Source organism: Telopea speciosissima, chromosome 2 (genome assembly GCF_018873765.1).
Source record: "Telopea speciosissima isolate NSW1024214 ecotype Mountain lineage chromosome 2, Tspe_v1, whole genome shotgun sequence".
Lineage (NCBI taxonomy): Eukaryota > Viridiplantae > Streptophyta > Magnoliopsida > Proteales > Proteaceae > Telopea > Telopea speciosissima.
Genome location: NC_057917.1, coordinates 62026338 through 62043896, shown reverse-complemented (window position 1 = coordinate 62043896; position 17559 = coordinate 62026338). Strand labels below are relative to the sequence as shown.

General features: G+C 38.6%; 2 protein-coding genes across 3 annotated transcripts in view; one reads left to right on the top strand and one right to left on the bottom strand.

Moving 5' to 3' along the window:
* Positions 1-588: 588 nt before the first annotated feature.
* On the top strand, positions 589-1572 carry LOC122653165 (36.4 kDa proline-rich protein-like). The gene is made up of 3 exons (XM_043847106.1): positions 589-757; positions 812-1325; positions 1463-1572. The coding sequence occupies exons 1-2, from the start codon at positions 589-591 to the stop codon at positions 1315-1317; spliced, it is 675 nt and encodes a 224-aa protein (XP_043703041.1). The 3' UTR covers positions 1318-1325; positions 1463-1572.
* A 3759-nt stretch (positions 1573-5331) lies between these two features.
* LOC122651499 (CCR4-NOT transcription complex subunit 10-like) overlaps positions 5332-17559 on the bottom strand; it is a 35913-nt gene continuing 23685 nt past the window's right edge. For both annotated transcript variants that reach the window (XM_043844904.1, XM_043844906.1), the window contains exon 6: positions 5332-7620. In XM_043844904.1, coding sequence (XP_043700839.1) covers positions 5692-7620 — 1929 coding nt within the window. In that variant the 3' untranslated portion in view covers positions 5332-5691. The remainder of the gene's footprint in view (positions 7621-17559) is intronic.

Here is a 17559-nt window from a genome sequence, read left to right as displayed (position 1 = left end):
GAGATACCTGCATCGATATGGGATATATGTGCAGTGTACTGTACCGATTGACATCCTTACACCCACCCACCGTTTTTTGCCCATGGGATTTTGTCCACCAAAACTGCTTCCTGATAACCTTAGCAATTAAACCGGATTTCTGAGGTTAGAATTTCCATTCAGACAAACTGTACTACAACTGATACACCCACCATTAGAACAACTACTGTTTGAGTGAGTTGGTACCACAGTGTCTCCTATTTTTGTTCTTGATATTTTCTAGCCATTCCATATTTCTATGGACTGGATTTTCTTACCAAGATTAGAAGAAATCCTTTATTCCTATGTAACATTTATATGGTCTCTATAGTTTGAAGATCACTTTCTCTGCTTTTCTCAATTTAAAAAATGAAGAAGAAGGATAGATGGGGTTCATATATTTGTGCAAAGCAAAACATTTGCCAACTAGCAAAATTTGGCATTTGCCTTTGGAGACTTGTTATGTTCACGTGAATGCTTTGTTTTACACTCTCTAACATCTCTATAAGAGCCCTTCCTTCACAGTACTCTCACACTTCCATTCTCCATAACTAGCTAGCTAGCCTAGCCATGGATTTCTCCTCCTCTAAGACCACAGCTATCCTTTTCATTTCCATGCTCTTCATCTCTTCAGCTACTCCCATTCTTGGTTGTGGGTATTGCTCAAAGCCCCCTCCCAAACACAAGCCACCACCCAAAGTAAAGCCACCAGTTGTTAAGCCTCCTCTCATCAAACCTCCCATTACTGTCCCTCCCATTGTTAAACCACCAGTTACCATTCCCCCGGTCACCGTCCCACCGGTGACCGTCCCTCCCATTGTTAAACCACCCGTTACCATCCCCCCGGTGACTGTCCCACCGGTGACCGTCCCTCCCATTGTTAAACCACCCGTTACCATCCCCCCGGTGACCGTCCCACCTGTCACCATCCCTCCCATTGTTAAACCACCCGTTACCATACCCCCGGTGACTGTTCCACCGGTGACAGTCCCTCCTGTAGTGGGTGGAAAGCCTTGTCCCCCATCGCCTCCGGCGAAGGCAACATGTCCAATTGACACTCTTAAGCTAGGAGCATGTGTGGATCTTCTTGGTGGGCTAGTGCATGTTGGTCTTGGAGACCCAGTTGTGAATGAATGTTGTCCAGTGCTTCAAGGGCTTGTTGAACTGGAAGCTGCAGTGTGCTTGTGCACCACTCTTAAGCTCAAGCTACTCAATCTCAATGTCTTTGTTCCAGTTGCTCTTCAACTCCTTATTAGTTGTGGGAAGACACCTCCTCCTGGTTTCACCTGCTCTCTCTAAATCTAAGTACATTATTGTACCTTAAACCCATTTTTTTTATCTTGGTTATGGTGATGACCCATACTCCTAGGGTGGGGTTTTGGGGCGTTATAGCTTTTCGTGGGTTTCTCATTATATGTTGTGAATTTTGTTATTGCAGGTGGCCGGGGATGAAATCGACATGAGAGGATGTCGAGCAACCAATGTTTTAATTTCTTACTTGCTTTGTATTTTTTCTTTTTTCTTTATTCTTTCACTGTTGCCTCCTTGATTGGTACTACTACTACTACTACTACTGCTACTAGTGGTTGGTTTTATTGTTCACATTTGTTCTTAAAAGCAATTGTTGCATGTATGTTCTGTATTAGTTAAGCAAAACAAGCAAGAACTAATGCTTTCTCCTTTCACTTTTCCATTTTTAATTATCTTGGATTCTTCGTCTAGCTAGTTATGATTAATTGTTTCTCAAATGGGGGGAGTTGTTGAATTTTTATCATAAGCGGTTCCTGATCGGTACCATAGTGCCTCTCATAAGAGAAGGGTGGATCCCACCTGGGCAGAATGTTTGGTCAAGTGCCTTGGGTGGATCCCACCCCCTCTTGTGAGAGGCACTAGGGAATCGTATCAGTCAGAAAACCGTAAATGATAACGATTCGGAGTCTGTTAGCATCCACGTACTAGTCTCTTTTAAAAGATAATAATTTGGAGGGCTCTTGAAAGAGGAAATGTTGCAACCCTAATAAAAGGTCTGCTTCTCTGTTTACTAGTTGAAGGCAGCTAACTTCCTTAACTGGTCAATTTTCAGGCACATCTGAGAGAGAGAGAGAGAGACGCTTTTGAGTCACCTAGACCTAACCTTCTCATATAAGGAAAACTGTGACTAGCTAAAATATCATATCAGGCAAGGAGACGGACAATAAAAGAGCTTTTGAGTCACTTCAACTTTAATTTAGAGTGGTTGGAACTTGTAAATATGGGATCTTCATCCCCTCAATTTATCTGCCCGTCAATATCTTAAATTCCATCTAATAGGAGGTGGAAATGTTCACCCTACCCCAATCCGAACACACTGTTTGGGAGGGATCCACCTCCCTCTATTGGATGGAATTGAGGAAATTCATAGACAGATAAATTGAGGTGATAATTTTCCGTAAATGTGTGAGTGTGTGCGTGAGAGAGAGAGAGAGAGAGAGAGGCGCACTTAATAGAATGGTTGGAGGAATTGGAAATAGATCCCTGATTGATTCTGGTGTCAAATCGGATTGAAATTGGCTGATTCAATTTCGATTTTGTCGGATTCAAATTTTATTTTTTTTTGGAAAAAAGAAGAGTCTGAAGACCCAATTCAATTGAAGAGAGAAGAGAAGTTTCTACCAATGAGGCAAAGATTTACAGTGAATGTTGGAGATTTAATCCACCAAACCACCGAAAGACTCAATCTAGAAGCTCCTTGAGCTAGAATGTGGGCATTCACATTCAAAAGTCTCGGAACATACAAAAATTCTATAGAAGCTAAAAAAAAAAAACCCAACAAAGACAAACAATCTACAACAATCTGTTTAGTAGACCAATCCAGGTTTATAACTTCCTTACTAAGACAATAAATCAAAAATCAATTCAAATCCATCAATTTATATATATATATATTGGATTTCTATGGTTGATCAGTCTGACGTCAGTCAATTCTGATCAATTCTTGACTGATTCCAACTGAATCAATTCCTCTTACTTTTTTAGAATCCAATCATAGTAATTGAGTGTCTCCTATTAAAGAAACAACAAAAAATCTTAGTTGAGTCATGAGTGTGTGATCAGTTCCTTAACAGAAAAAGATGATTTTGGAGTGGAACAACCAAACATTCCAATGGGATATAGGATTACAAGAGTTCATTCTTCTGATATATAAACCCTAATTTCTCATCTCCCCACTCTATTTAAATTCAGATAGTTTGGGACATCCATTGGTATAAGGATTGACACCTTTCATGCATGTTTTGTCCTGGTCATAGATGACACACATGAAGGTGGGGACCTCACAAGCATTTGCACATGGACTCTATTTGTCACTTTCTACTTCCAAAACATGTGGTTTCTGCTGATACTTGATAGAATGACTGGTTCTTGGAATTCCTATCCACTCATGGATTTTTGTAGTATTCCCTGACAACTAGTAGTAATCTAGTGTAAAAGAACTTCAGTGATAATCTAATAAAATTATTTTCCAAAAAATAAAACAAGATCAGAATCAACAAATATTATATTGCTTCCTGATCAATAAAATCTACAATTGTTTAATAAAAATTTCAAAATAGGGTTTAGTTTTCAGCTGCCTCTGTTTGGTCATGCTTATAGAAGGCTAAAAAATAGGATTAATGACTTACAGAATAGAACATTAATGTACTTAACAGAAAGATAGTAATTAATCCTTTGATAGTAGTTGATTAAGTGGAGAAATTGTGGAGACTAGGATATGTGATTACTCAAACTATAGGTGTAATTAAAGATCTTTGAAAGTCAAACCCTTAGGTGATTCTGTTCAACCCTTCAAAGAATTGGAAACTCATATAGGAACCATTTACTGCAAATTTGCTCAGGAATATTTCACAGCAAACAATAAGAGTTTACTGGAAGACTAATGAATTCAGTAACAAATCACAACCAAATTAAGAATAGTAATTTTCCTGCCTAAAGGAAAGGGAAAATAAGATATTATGATGGTTCTAAAGAGATCCTTAAATGGACCAAGGAAGACCACTACATCAAATCCCTAACGTAACAAATGTGGGATCAGCCCTTCATATGATTGATATGGGATCGTAACATTCCAGCATGTTTGCATGACGGCTCACTCTGTTCTCTGTCTCTGTCTGGAGGCAGGTAGACCTTTCCTAATAGTTTCACGCACTAGGTTGACTCTTTCGTACAAAGATTGGGACCGAGGATTGATACAAACCTTAGAGAAACTTAATTTCATAAACTAGCTTATAAGGTGAGGGAACCCAAGACCATATCAACCCACATCAAATCTCATAAGTAACCGAATGTGGATCAACCCCCATATGATTGATATGAGATCGTAACAATTGTCTATATAAGAATCAAATTATGTGTAAGAAAAAAAAATTAATTAGGTCTACCAGCACTTGCATGTAAAATCAGCTTAACTAAGCTTTTTCCCAACTAAATGGGATCTGCTACATGAATCCTCTTGCGGCAATCAATTAAGCTATTATATCAAAGTTTTGACATGTAACCAACTTTTTTTTTCAATTCCGTCAGAATTTCCTCCAATAAAGTGGTTGATACTAAAACCATGATTTTAAACTTTGACCACATTTCTTTTTTCCTTTTCTTGTACTTTTTTTTTTTGTGTGTGTGCAAGGGATCCTACTCATTGTTTGCATCTAATGGCATCTCTCACGTCAAGCCAATGGCCGCATGGGAGGGTGCTTTCAAAATTTTATACATGGGTCCACATGGTCAGAAAGGAGAGAGAGTGATGCGCTCAAAATGAAATTGCACAAAGGTAGAAAAACTGAAGAGGATTTTATTGCCAAAATAAATAACACAGTCAGAACATTCCAGGCAGTAAATATCCACATGACCCAAACGCCTACTAAAATAAGAGTCTCCAACCTCTCATAGCGCCCAACCTGCAAGGATCTTATCCTCGTGACATAATTATGGGTGCTATTGTAGATAAAAGACCTAAAGGTTTGTTTACGTATCAAGTTTAAAGCCAAACGGAGTTTACCAAGTGACAAAGTAAAGAATTGAAAATTTCAAGACCACCTTCAAAATTCCTTGGGTGGAAAGTGAGTGCATAGACATATATGGAAGGCTATGCCATTACATGGCCAAAATTTCGATGTTGGTGTGGAAATAACCTCTACACCTATGATGTTTCATGCCACACTACATGATATGTTCTTGTACCATCGCTATGGCTTCTGACCCGCTGCTACATACCAGAATCAAAAGCAGGGATGGAGATGAGTGGAACCAAAACAGAGGAGTTTGACACGAAAAAAGAGCTTTGAATGAAAATGGTACTTTGCATTTACTATCCAGAATGAATGAATTGTTCCAAACCTTTCTTCATTTCTGAGAGCTCAATCTCTCTTGTTGAATACTGACTGGATTAGCCACTAAAAACAGTGATCTGAATCAGAACTACTACATCTCGAATTTTGAAAGGGGGCAACTGCGCTAATCAAAACAATGTGCCATGCCACCAACCCTAAACATGGAAAAGAAAAGCTTATTCTATGGCTCATCTTATATATGTTACACATTCTCTAAAAAGATTCCTCCTCTACCTGCTAAACTCACAAGGGGTGTTGGGCTGGAAACTTGAATCAATTAAACCAACAATATAACCATCAGGCAGAACTGTTAAAATGTTACATTGCTAGGGATGAATCTAACATGATTGTACTGTTTCAATTTGGCAAGGGCTGCTTCTTTCTTCTCCAGCAGAAGATCCACATAAACTGCAGTGATGACTGCCTGTGGATGGTTAGGCATCTGGGACAAAGCTTCTGTTGCAAACCGTTGAGCCTGCTCAAGATCTCCCTGCATTGCAGACATCGCTGCAAGATTTACATACAGGGTTCCACGTGCCTCTTCAGGCTCGAGGAACACGATACCTTGAGAATCTTCTATGGGTGTATTACTGCCAGCAACTGAAGCACCATTTAACTCTTCACCATCTCCACCCCTTTCAACCCGCCACTTTTTGTCATCTTCGCTGAATGGAAACTCAACATTCCCATCTGATATGTAAACTGACAAATGATCAGCTGCTTCCTTAGCACGGTTCAGATGGCACAGTGCCTCAGCTGCATACGTATGAGCTAGAAAGATGTATATCCTTGAACATTCTGGAATTCTCAGAAGAGAATTTGCAGCTGATAGTGCCTTCAATGGGTTTCTCAAATTCAACTCTATATATGCCAGGTCACCTAGAACAGCCTGTTTGATTAAGTGGTTCTCCCTTCTGCACATATCCTCATAAGCGGAGACGGAACTCTGTAGGGTGTTGTTGGGGCTCACTCCCTTTGCCTCTTTTGCATCCCCATTTGCATTAGCCGAGGCTGAAACCAGTGTGAAATTTGATGCCTTGGAATCACCAACCGACACATTTTTGTTGTTCGAGTTCTCAAGTGATCCTGATAGACTTGACTCGTCTTCTTCTGAACCAGAATTGGACATACTAACCTTTAAGTACTTCAACTCCAAACTGTTCAATAAACACAGGGCATTGAAAAGACATTGCCGAGCAAAAGGGATCGAAAGCATGTGTTGGCCATCACCACCCAACAATCCTTCCTCTTCCATAGGATCCAAGTATCTGTTTCTTAATGTCCCATCTTCCACAAGAAGTTGCCTCCATTTCCCATTGCCAACAACATGGACTCTAACTTCTTCCCCACTGGCCGGAGATCCATTGGAGTTCAGAAGCCCTTTCTCTAGAGCCAATAGACAACATTCAGCAATTCGGAGCCAAAAGAGGGGCTGATTGTGGAAAACTAAACTGGCCTTCTCAAAACAACGAGCAGCAATTATTGGTTTTCCACAGGACAAGTATTGCAGTCCACAGTTATACACGATGAGGAGAGATTTATCCTGGGAGAAAGTTGAAAGCTTAAGAGGTTTCTCTGATCGGAGAGATGAGCCACTTCTCAATCCCTTAGAGAAGAGCACAGTTGATGCGTGATGTTTCTTTAGTTGATGATAGATGCAACCAAGATTGTTGTTGAATATGCCTGGCATTCCAGATTCTGTCCTATTACTTGACGTCATCAAGAGCTTGATGGCCTTACGGTGATTACCCCGAGCATACTCTAGCTGGGATTTTAAAAGCAATGCCATGGAAGAATCTCTACCACGTGCAATATTCATAGCTAGCTTAACTTCACGCTTTGTTGCTTTATAGTTCCTAGAGAGAAGCAGGAGTTGCACCTTGTAGAGATGGAGCTTGAGCTTCAGATCAACAGCATGAGCGGGCCGATCAGCTGCTGTTCTCAACAGATCGTTTGACGGGAGGCCAGCTGGTCTTGCCAAGTTTTGCCCACCACTGTCTAGTGTTGACAGAAGGGATTCAAGTGCTTCATCTGATAAGGATCTTGCTAATTGATTTTCAGAGGCATTTGTATTGGCAGCAGAGTCTGAATTAGAAGCATCCGGGGGAGTTGAATTGCATGGTGCAGATGAAGGTTTTACTACCACATTTGAAGATTGATGCTGGTTGGTGCTTCCATTGTCACCTTGATTAATCATATAACCTACTCCAAAAGCTTTCTCCAGATACTGAATAACATCCTGAATGCAATGAATAGAACAAGAAATTCAGACACTGCAGAAGAAAAAAATCTATAAGAAACTGAAACAAAAACCATGATGTCTCCAAACACTGAGGCATTGTGTCACCAAAATATGTATAGAAGATGACTACATTTGTGAATATAACAGAACAGAAAGGACATTGTCAGAAAAAGGAATACCAATCCGAGTAAGTGGGATTAAGGAAACTCTGAAATGCCAGTCCAATTGATGCATCCAATATAAAATAACTAGCTAGATAAATAATAAAAGACAAATTCATTTACACACCCCATTAAGGAAAGGCTTCCTTAATGGTCCAGCCTACAGTCCTATGAGGAAGGCACCACTGTTCAAACAGACTGTCGGATAGGAAGCCTCTCCTTAAAGGGCTGTGTAGGAAACATTTGCCTACACCATCAGACCCATCACATTATGACTAAACATAAGGATAACTCAATCAGAACAGATTGTTGTATGTAAGTCACTCATGAAATTACGGAGAAAAGGCCCTAACCACCATAGTGTCACCCAATTACCCAATTCTATAAATTGAGACAAAGGAAATAAGCTGGTTCAACCAAGACAGCACCTGCAAGGAGGTTACGCAAACACAACTAAGCTGAATAGATCTTGTGTATTTTAAAACACACGACATCACAATTATGAGGCACAATAAAAGCGTTCATGTAAAGATCATGAGAGACTTGGGTAAACATTATTTGGGAGTAGAACAAAGAATGGGGAGGATAATAAAATAAGTTAGCTCAGTTTGGTTCGGTAGAACACAAAGAGCTGGGAGGATTACCATAAATAGGTTAGATGTTGCAGGATACTAGGGGTCATGGGAACTCTAACCTCAATTTTCGAGCTTCAACTCCTACAACCAATAGGAATCAACACCTCCACCTAAAGTGGTAGAATATGATTTTGAATCAAATGGGAGATTTAATTACTTTTGTGGGAAACTAATCTGCCAGCAGGAGTGCTATCCAACCAAATCTAATACACAAACTGACCAAGTGTTCTGGTTGTTTGGACTCTGATCGTCCAAACTGAGACTCAAAGTCATTTAAAACTTCATGTTTCTTAAACAAGTTTTGAAAGTTATGCTAGTCCTACTGATCAGTTATTGATGCCCATCGCCCACGCATTGTGATTTACTTCATGCACAGCCTCAGTATTTCATTTTGCAGTCCACATCGAGTCACTTCAATCAAGAATTCCAAACAAGAAGCTGAGCTCACACTTAGCCAAGCCTTATCACAAGAAGTTGGGGACAGCTGATACAAATCCTATTCCATCCTCCCCGATAAGGGCTTATCTTCCAAATAGTCCACAAAAATTGCATGCTTTATCACTGACCTGATACTTCACAAGTATCAATACTTTGGCACCATAGCCACTGCAATTTTATTCAGACTCTCAATAATGAGTAAATGGGGTTTCATACCCTAACACAGCCAATATAATAGGTTGGCTCTCCCACCAAACATGCCAGAGTCATCACTCATCATGTGGCTTCAAGGCAGTTGTCAAATGCGTGATATCCTGCACTGAAGTTTCACGCCCATTGCTTAAAATAAAACATTTTCCCCCATTTTATTGGTACAGCGAACAAAACAGATCTCAATCCTTCTGTTCATGGATGCAGTTATCTTTGTACCATTATACACTAAGTCAAACAAGGAATAAAAATTCCTTCTCAATAAAAATCCCTAAAAACATGCCAATAAATTAATTGCCAATGTAGAACTGGATGAGAAACTGAATCCCTCAATACTTCAGAAAATTCTAACCTTGGTGAAAGGGAGAAGGGGGTTATCATTAATATGTAGCATCAGAATCAGTGGGAGAAAGGGAAGTAGTTAAGCAAGAATTGTCCATTCATGTGGGATTGAAACTTACCTTTGCTTTCTGCTTTCAATAGTTGATTGTAGAAGGGAACACAACTGTCATTGTTATGCAGTTTCGAGATTCTAAACTTGATTGTACTGAGGAAGCATATACACAGAAACAAACCATATCAGTGTACTATTTTAAAGGGTCTGTCCATCCTACCCTCCTCTTGTATCTTCACCACTACCTGCCCCCTCTTTCTCATGAAATTTTCTAATTTTAAAATTAAAAACAAGGAAGTACCAATGAAGGATAGTGACAGTTCTGCTACAAGTGATATGATATAATATTGGGAAAACTTAGGTTTCGATGGTATGGAATGGACACAGGATTTAGGCCTAGTTGGTCAAAAAAATGAGCAAGAGAAATGAGATCCTAATACTGTAGAATATTTGTTAAAAGTATCAATGAAGGCTTGTGAGTTGTGAGCATAGACGGAAAGGGTTTGGGCATGGGTAGGGAAATTTCAGCAACAAGAATATAACATATGAATGAACAGAGAAGACATGACATTGATATGTTCTATTGGATGAAACAAATAGAACTTTGAGCATCATAATATTAAGAGATTTGGACTTGTACCCCAAACCATCTTAACAGCAATAAATCTTCATTGACTAATTGTGAAAATAAGTACGGGAGAACTTCCAACTTTAATAAACTCTTATCAAGATTTCTAGTATAACAGCAAACTCTAAAATATAAAAGTCCCACCAAGTTTGGTACAACACAGCTCGAGACAGCCAACCGACTATGCATGATAAATCACATTGATCATGTCTAATATAAAATCGAGCAGATGTCCATTTGATTCAATAACCAATCTTTAAAACCATGTTGATGCAGAATTCCAGCAGAAGAGAGGGAAAATGGCCAGAATAGTCTGCGGTTTGATCTGGTTCAATTTTGAACCAGTTTTCTAGTACTCCAGAAATCTTCAATCGTGGGATCCAGTTTGAGTCCTATTTCTATATTTATTTGTCATTAAGTCGTTACTAGTAGGCTGGACATAACAACTTGTTTGCTTTATTATACTTACTATGCTAATAAAAAAGGACCCCACCAATTGACTGGTCATTGGAAAGAAGTTTCGTTATCAGTTTGGAGTTGTTCTCTTTATTAGTTAAGGAGTCCGAATCAATTAAGGACTCCCAACATAGTCCATCAATTGGAAGGAGTTTATAGTCCTGTTTTGCTTCTGTTTTCCTTGGTTTTCAAAATTATAAACAATTATCAAGGTCTTCCAGCCCCCAACCAATTTGATGAATGAATGAAAGCTTTGAAGTTGTTTTGGTCTGTGGATTTCAAGTTTAATTCTAGGGGATTCAGAAATGTTGACTCAGGATTCAGGAGTGGCGCTGCTGTGGATTCAGTAACATGTTGTTGGGGTGTAGGTAGGATGAATCCTAAGTTCAGGCTAAACACCTCCCTTACAAGATCCCAAGTAGACCCAAGTCAAAAAATCAACAAAAATCAACCTTCTCAGATGAAGGTCAACCTCTAGCAATTACTCACAAATAAATAGAATAGATGATCAACAGAATACAACAATGATCTAATGGCCAGATTGAAAGTAATTGACGAAATAACAAATCTGAAATTGAGAATTCAGAAATTAAGAGATTTTAAATTAAACAAAATCAAGTTGTCAGATCACCCTAATACTCAGGTCAAATCTCACTCTAGGCTGTCTAAATCAAACCACAAAATATAAATCAGATCTAAGGGTTGGATTTGAACTAATTAAAAGAACTGCAAATATGAAACAGAAGAAATAGACAAAAAAGAGATTTCTTATAACCCGGATGAAGGTCCCTTTAGGTGAGGCCTCTAACTCCTCAAAAACTGATATAGATCTGATGGTCAGAAACTTACTCAGGTAGAGTGTCAATTCAGCAGAAAAATGCACTAAAAACAGAGCATTTGCAAGGTATGAAAAGAGACAACTCTGATGTTAGTCGACACTAACAGATTACTAAGATTAACAAAGGACTAGAGACGGGTGAGTTAACCCCAAACAGGGACTCAAACATTAACAGCAATATCGATTGATGAAAAGATTAGAACAGTAATGTAATTTGCAGAAAATAGGGTAAAACAAGAAGATAGAAAAGAGACTATGCTTCCCACCAAACCTGGACCAGAATCCAATTGGTCCCTATGGTTTCCTACCCCCTACTGAGTCGCACAGCAACATTGAAGCCAAAGCTCAATTCCTTTATTCATCCAAATTGTATCTGAGCCAATGACTCCTACAAGCTTTATACAGAAAAACTAAATCAAACTCCTACGCTGACTAGGAAACTCAAATCCTATTGCTAATAGCAAACGCAAGTGAAATAGGAAACATAATCCTTAAAGGCAAACATCTAAACAACTTAAATTAAATAAAAAACTAGCTAACGAGGTAAATCCCATTAGCTACCCATAGTTTAGGCACATTAAAGTGGCCCATTACAAAGAAAAACCATGGGATCAAAGTCCCAACACATAAGCCCAAAGCATATTTCCAATAAAATAAGCCCTTTAGGTCACTTATCTGCATCACATATTCTCAGCTGTGGATTCAGTAGCATGTTCTCTTCCTGATTCAATCTAATTTTTTGTTTTTAAACCCTCACTTACTGGTTTGATCATTTCAATCTAATTTCTGTAATACTGTTTCTGGTTCTAGCTTACTGTTTAATCTTCAATTAGATCTTAATTAATTGCAGAATTTAATCCCTGAAGCCAATGAATCAATTTCATTAGTCGTCTGGGTTTTGGTTTCCTACCAAGAGTGGAATTCTTCCATATTTTAAAATCTGTCCATCAGATTTCAATCCTGTTTGGCAGAACTGTTCTCCTGACTAAACAGAACAACTGACCTCAATTTAAGATTGATCAAAATTATTTTAACTGAGTTGTCAGATTTCTCCCATTCTGATTTGGTCCCTTGCCTTTACATGAGGTTCATAGCCCTAATCCCTTAGGTGATTAGAAACCCGCGATAGATAGATTGTTCTATCGCCAGCTAAAGATATATATACTTAATTGTGTCAACATTCCATAATGAGAATAAACTTCTTTAGCTAACTAATCCTAAAGTCTAATCACAATAGGTGACTAAAACCTATATACAATAGAAAACTCTAAAATACTTGGCTAAGAATACCATCCCATGCTCTCTCTCTCTCTCTCTCTCTCTCTCTCTCTCTGGAGTATATAAATCTCCCATACCCAGCTTCAAACAACCACTCAATCACCAAGAAAGCAGGATGAAACAGCGCCTTTGTATACAAATCACCAAGTTGATTGCCGGAGTTGAAATAAGCTTGTGGATAACTTCATATCTCGGTTCCCTTCAAATCATCCCACACTCCTAAGTAGTGCGGTGGAACATTACATTAGCTGCAATAGCCTAATCCATGTTGTTCCACAAGCATACAAGGAGGGTATCATTCTCATGCATCCACTTCTCATAGACTTTCATATCAGCAGGTTCTTTGGAATCAGCAGGAGGAGGGTCAGATTGGGGGTACTTCAGCTTCCCCTTTGCATTAATATAAACCTCGACTGCCTGAGCCCATAACAAATAATTTACAACTCCATTGAGTTTTATAGTGGTGATCTGGACATTGACATTGTCCGTGGAAGACTTGGGTTCAGTCATCATGTACTAAAGGAATCAACACATAAATAAATTCTGCCTAGCACGAACAGTCTTCGAACAGATTGCAATCCAACTCCAGTTGGATCTCCAAGCCTGGATATATGAAAATAGTAGCAAGGAATAAAAACCCCAAAGAATAACACTGATCTATATCGATTTCAGGCAAACCGCAGCACACTACTTCAAATCTCAAGTTAGAAATCCCAGAAATTGGGAGAATTTCAATAATACAATCTGGTGTTCAAACAGACCCCAAACCAGAATCGAATCTTCTATTTAAGACGGTACACAATCCCCCAAAACCTTAATCTGATCTGCTGGTCAGATCAGAAATCATAACAAAAATTGATTTTGAGAAAAGAAACTGAAAAACAGAGTATCGCCATACTTGTGTAGAAATCTGACTGCTGATAATCCAGACCTCTGATCAACTCCAAATCATAGTCGAGTCTGCTTGCCAATAATATGAATGAATCACCAAAAACAATAGGTTGGATATGCATTGGTGACACACACAGCTGCCGCGATGAGGAACCACAGAAACAGGTGTTGGAGCCCTAATATGGATTGAAATCAATATTGAAGTAGAGAATCCTTCATGAAAAGCCAGCAACTGGCAGTAGACATTACTCCCAAAGAATGACCTAGATTTCATGGATTATGGATATAAAACTGGGTTTACATTACAAATAGATGCAGAAAAGATGGCTGCACACCTAAAGAGAGAAAACAATGCAGAGCCTACAAAAATATGTATGGAGAGGATGCTAGTTCTGATACCATGTAATGATTCCAGAACTTACAAAACCAGAACCAAAGAAGGAGAAAGGAGAGGAAGATGATAGAAACCGAGACGTGGAAGAAAAGAGGCTGTGCAATAGATAAAGTGATCTATCGCCAGCCAAAGATATTAATACTTAATTGTGCCAACATTACATAATGAGAATAAACTTCTTTAGCCAACTAATCCTAAAGTCTAATTACAATAGGAGACTAAAACCTAATTAAAATATGAAACTCTAAATTACTTAGAAGAATAACATCCATGGTACAGAGGTGCATGGACACCCATGGTTCTCCAAATGATACACACACTCGAACAACAAGTTTAATGTCAGATAAGTGACACTCATAAGTCATACTTTCTATCAGCTTTAGTACTTTTTCCTATCTGAATTCTGATTTCCTTTTAAGGAAAAAAAATGTGGCAGGTTCACGAGTAGAGGGGTTTTTGGTGGTGAGAAAGAAGAACAAGACCATTCTCATATCTATAAGGCCACTAATGATTTTCCTTGGAAGTAAGTCAAATCTCCTCACAGCAACAGAAAGCCAGCAATGTCCCTGAATTTAATTAACCACCACTCCAAAGCATTTTCAAAGAGACACTGACCGGACAGACACTATGAGACATCAAGTTTAAAAAGAAATGAAAATCCAAAAATAATGCTCCTACCTTCAAGGCTGTCTGTTAAAATGGTTTTCACCATGAAAGAATGGTCCTTAGCAAGAAGATAAGTAGATAACTACATCGAAACAGAAATAAACCCAAACAAATCCAATCCAAGGTTTGAGATTTCGATTCTGACTGAAATTCAACCGTAACTCTGCATGTTTCGGCTGGCCATTTCGCTTGGCCATTTCGGTGGTCAAATGGCCATATTTTCGCTCGAAACTTCAGGGAAACCGTAATTAAGCATTTCTAAACATATTTGAACCTTTAAATAGTAAAAAACCACACCCAAAATGATAGTTTAGTTTCCTACCCTAGGTTGGCAGTGTTTGCCATATCCTGCTATATACTTTCTCAAATATAATCTATTCTACACATAATTTAGTATTAGAACATACAAAATTCAATGAAAACAATTAAAATATGCATTAGGGATGAAGAAAAACCACTTAATATTACGCAATGTCAAAGTGTTACAAGTAGTCAAGTACAAGTGTACAACCAAGGTTAAAACAACCCTACGAAACCGTTCCTCCAACTCTATGTTAATACCACATAGAGTTCCCCGGGAAGGCTCGAAACCCTTGGGGAAAAAGAGCATACCTCTAGGTTTGAATCTTACACAAATCTTCTTCAAATGTGGCAGTCGTTGTAGATGCGTTATAGTAGTCCCCAACACTCGTTCCACCAAGAAATGTAGGTGATTTGGCCAAAAATAACAAATCTGGATTTTTTTTGCACATTTTTCCCCTCTAACAAGCAAAACCACTCGAAACTCACGAAATGGGTTTGATGGAAACAATGCTTTTATATGTACTGTTTTGTACCGAAAAACAGAGTCGAAACCCTGCATTCCTACTGATTCGCACACAGTTCTGTTTAGACTTTTGTCACAACCAAAATATTTCGCTTTGACTTTCGTCGAAACAGAAACATTTCGTGAAACCTCGCTGGTTACGACCGAGATTTCAAACCATGATATTTCATTCTAAACAAGCCTCACAGAACCTAAATCCCAATCAGCAATAAACTAAAAGCAAAGTGCTATGATGAGATCGATAGTTGGAGCTAATAGATCAAAAGAAATGATGGTAAAAGACATGCACACATAGACAAGACAAAAATTTACGTGGTTCCGCCTTTGGCTTAAATCCGCGGGCAAAAACAGGTCACATTCAATATGTAGTGACTAGTGTACAAATGGTAGCAGCTCTCTCCCTAAAACCCAATTACCACCCAAATGAGTACTCTCTCTACTAAATGTCTCTTTAATTTCTACTTATACAAATAACTATACAAGAGAGCAGAGTTTGTACTAACTCTGAACAGTCCTTTCCCTCTCTTTTTATATAGAGGTGTCAAAAATAAATGTGAATAGTACTATATGGACCCCACATGTGTCTCCCACTTACCGTCAAAACTGACTCTCGCTATCTTGCATTTTCTATATTTTTGGGACTGCATTACTCTGTCTCTTATACATTTCCACGTGCATTAACTTCTGCACCGCTTTTACACCGTGTTATCTTTGTCTTATGAACCACCTCAGCATGGTATTTCCATGAGTCTTTGCTCGACATGCCACAGCATGCCACAGATAATCAAAAAATGCAGCCACACCATTGATGCAGTCATGAATGTCAAACAGGCATATCACAAAATTCAAATACGCAGCCTATAAAATTCAAAAGAAGCGTTAATGTTGGTGGCTGGTTACCCACATGATGGGACCCACCAACATATTTCCACCTCCCGCAATGGGGGAAAATTCAGAATTTTCAACAGACCATACTAAAAAGTAAAAACCAGCATACAAAACTTTAATTTAGTCTTCTCTACAAATGCCCCCAATGGGCTCTCAAGTGGTATCGACACTAGCACAAGGAACACGAGACATGTGCTCCTCAATTAATCAATCTTGGCAACAATCCAAAACAAACTCAGAATCTATGACAGCCTCATAATATTGAAGACCCCTGGATTTTAAAAAACTCTATTACGGTACTACCTCATAAAAAATAAAGAACATTCTTCCGCTTTCCTTTCATTACAACGAAAGCACCTTTCAAAACTCTCAAACTATTCCTTAAATCTGGAACATGCCTAACATCAGTCAAAGTCCTGATAACACCATCATCCATCTTGATTTTTGGATTGTGCCTATTCCTACAGTCTTGTAGGGTATATTATTAGTTTATTACCCATTAATACAATATCTCCATTAACAGACAGCTAGGTGGCAAACTAATCCCTATTGGGAAACATAGGCTAAGAACACCCTGAATCAAGTATCCACTCATTTTCTGAGTGCAAATCACCAACAGTTACTGAAAAAAACATTTTCAGCATGTGAGGAATTTTCCTCCACAACTTTAACAATAGAAGAATTATCAATGGATTTATCCTTAGTTTATTTTTAAGTTTTGGACAATTCCACTTAATGTGTCCCCTCTTATGACATTTAATAAGATTCAGTATCTTGATTATATATGAATCGACCTTTATTTTCATAACCCTTATTTTCACTTCTTCTCCACACTAGGCCTTCAGCCTATTCATCACTATTATTCCCAGACACCCTTTTTTTCAACTCTTGAGAGTTTAGTGAAGATTTAACACCTTCCATACTAATGGGGTCTATTACATATAGCATTGTACCAACAAAATGCTCATATGAAGGAGGTAAAGAACACACCAAAATACGGACTTGATCCTCATCACCAATTTTAACATCAATATTCCTTATATCATTTGTTGGTGGGTCCATGTGTACAGCCGCCAACCAACATTAACATCTCTTTTGAATCTCATGGGCTGCGTGTTTGCATTTTGTGACATACCTATTTGATTCATGGCTACATTATGATTATTTATGGCCTGCTGACAAAGACTCATGGAAACACATTGAAGAGGCGGTGCATAATACAAAGAGAGAATG

Excerpts from the sequence above, each read along its gene's own strand:
- LOC122653165 (XM_043847106.1), top strand. The coding sequence starts at position 589 with ATGGATTTCTCCTCCTCTAAGACCACAGCTATCCTTTTCATTTCCATG. Across the intron at positions 758-811 it reads GCCTCCTCTCATCAAACCTC|TCCCACCGGTGACCGTCCCT; the intron begins CCATTACTGTCC and ends CCCCGGTCACCG.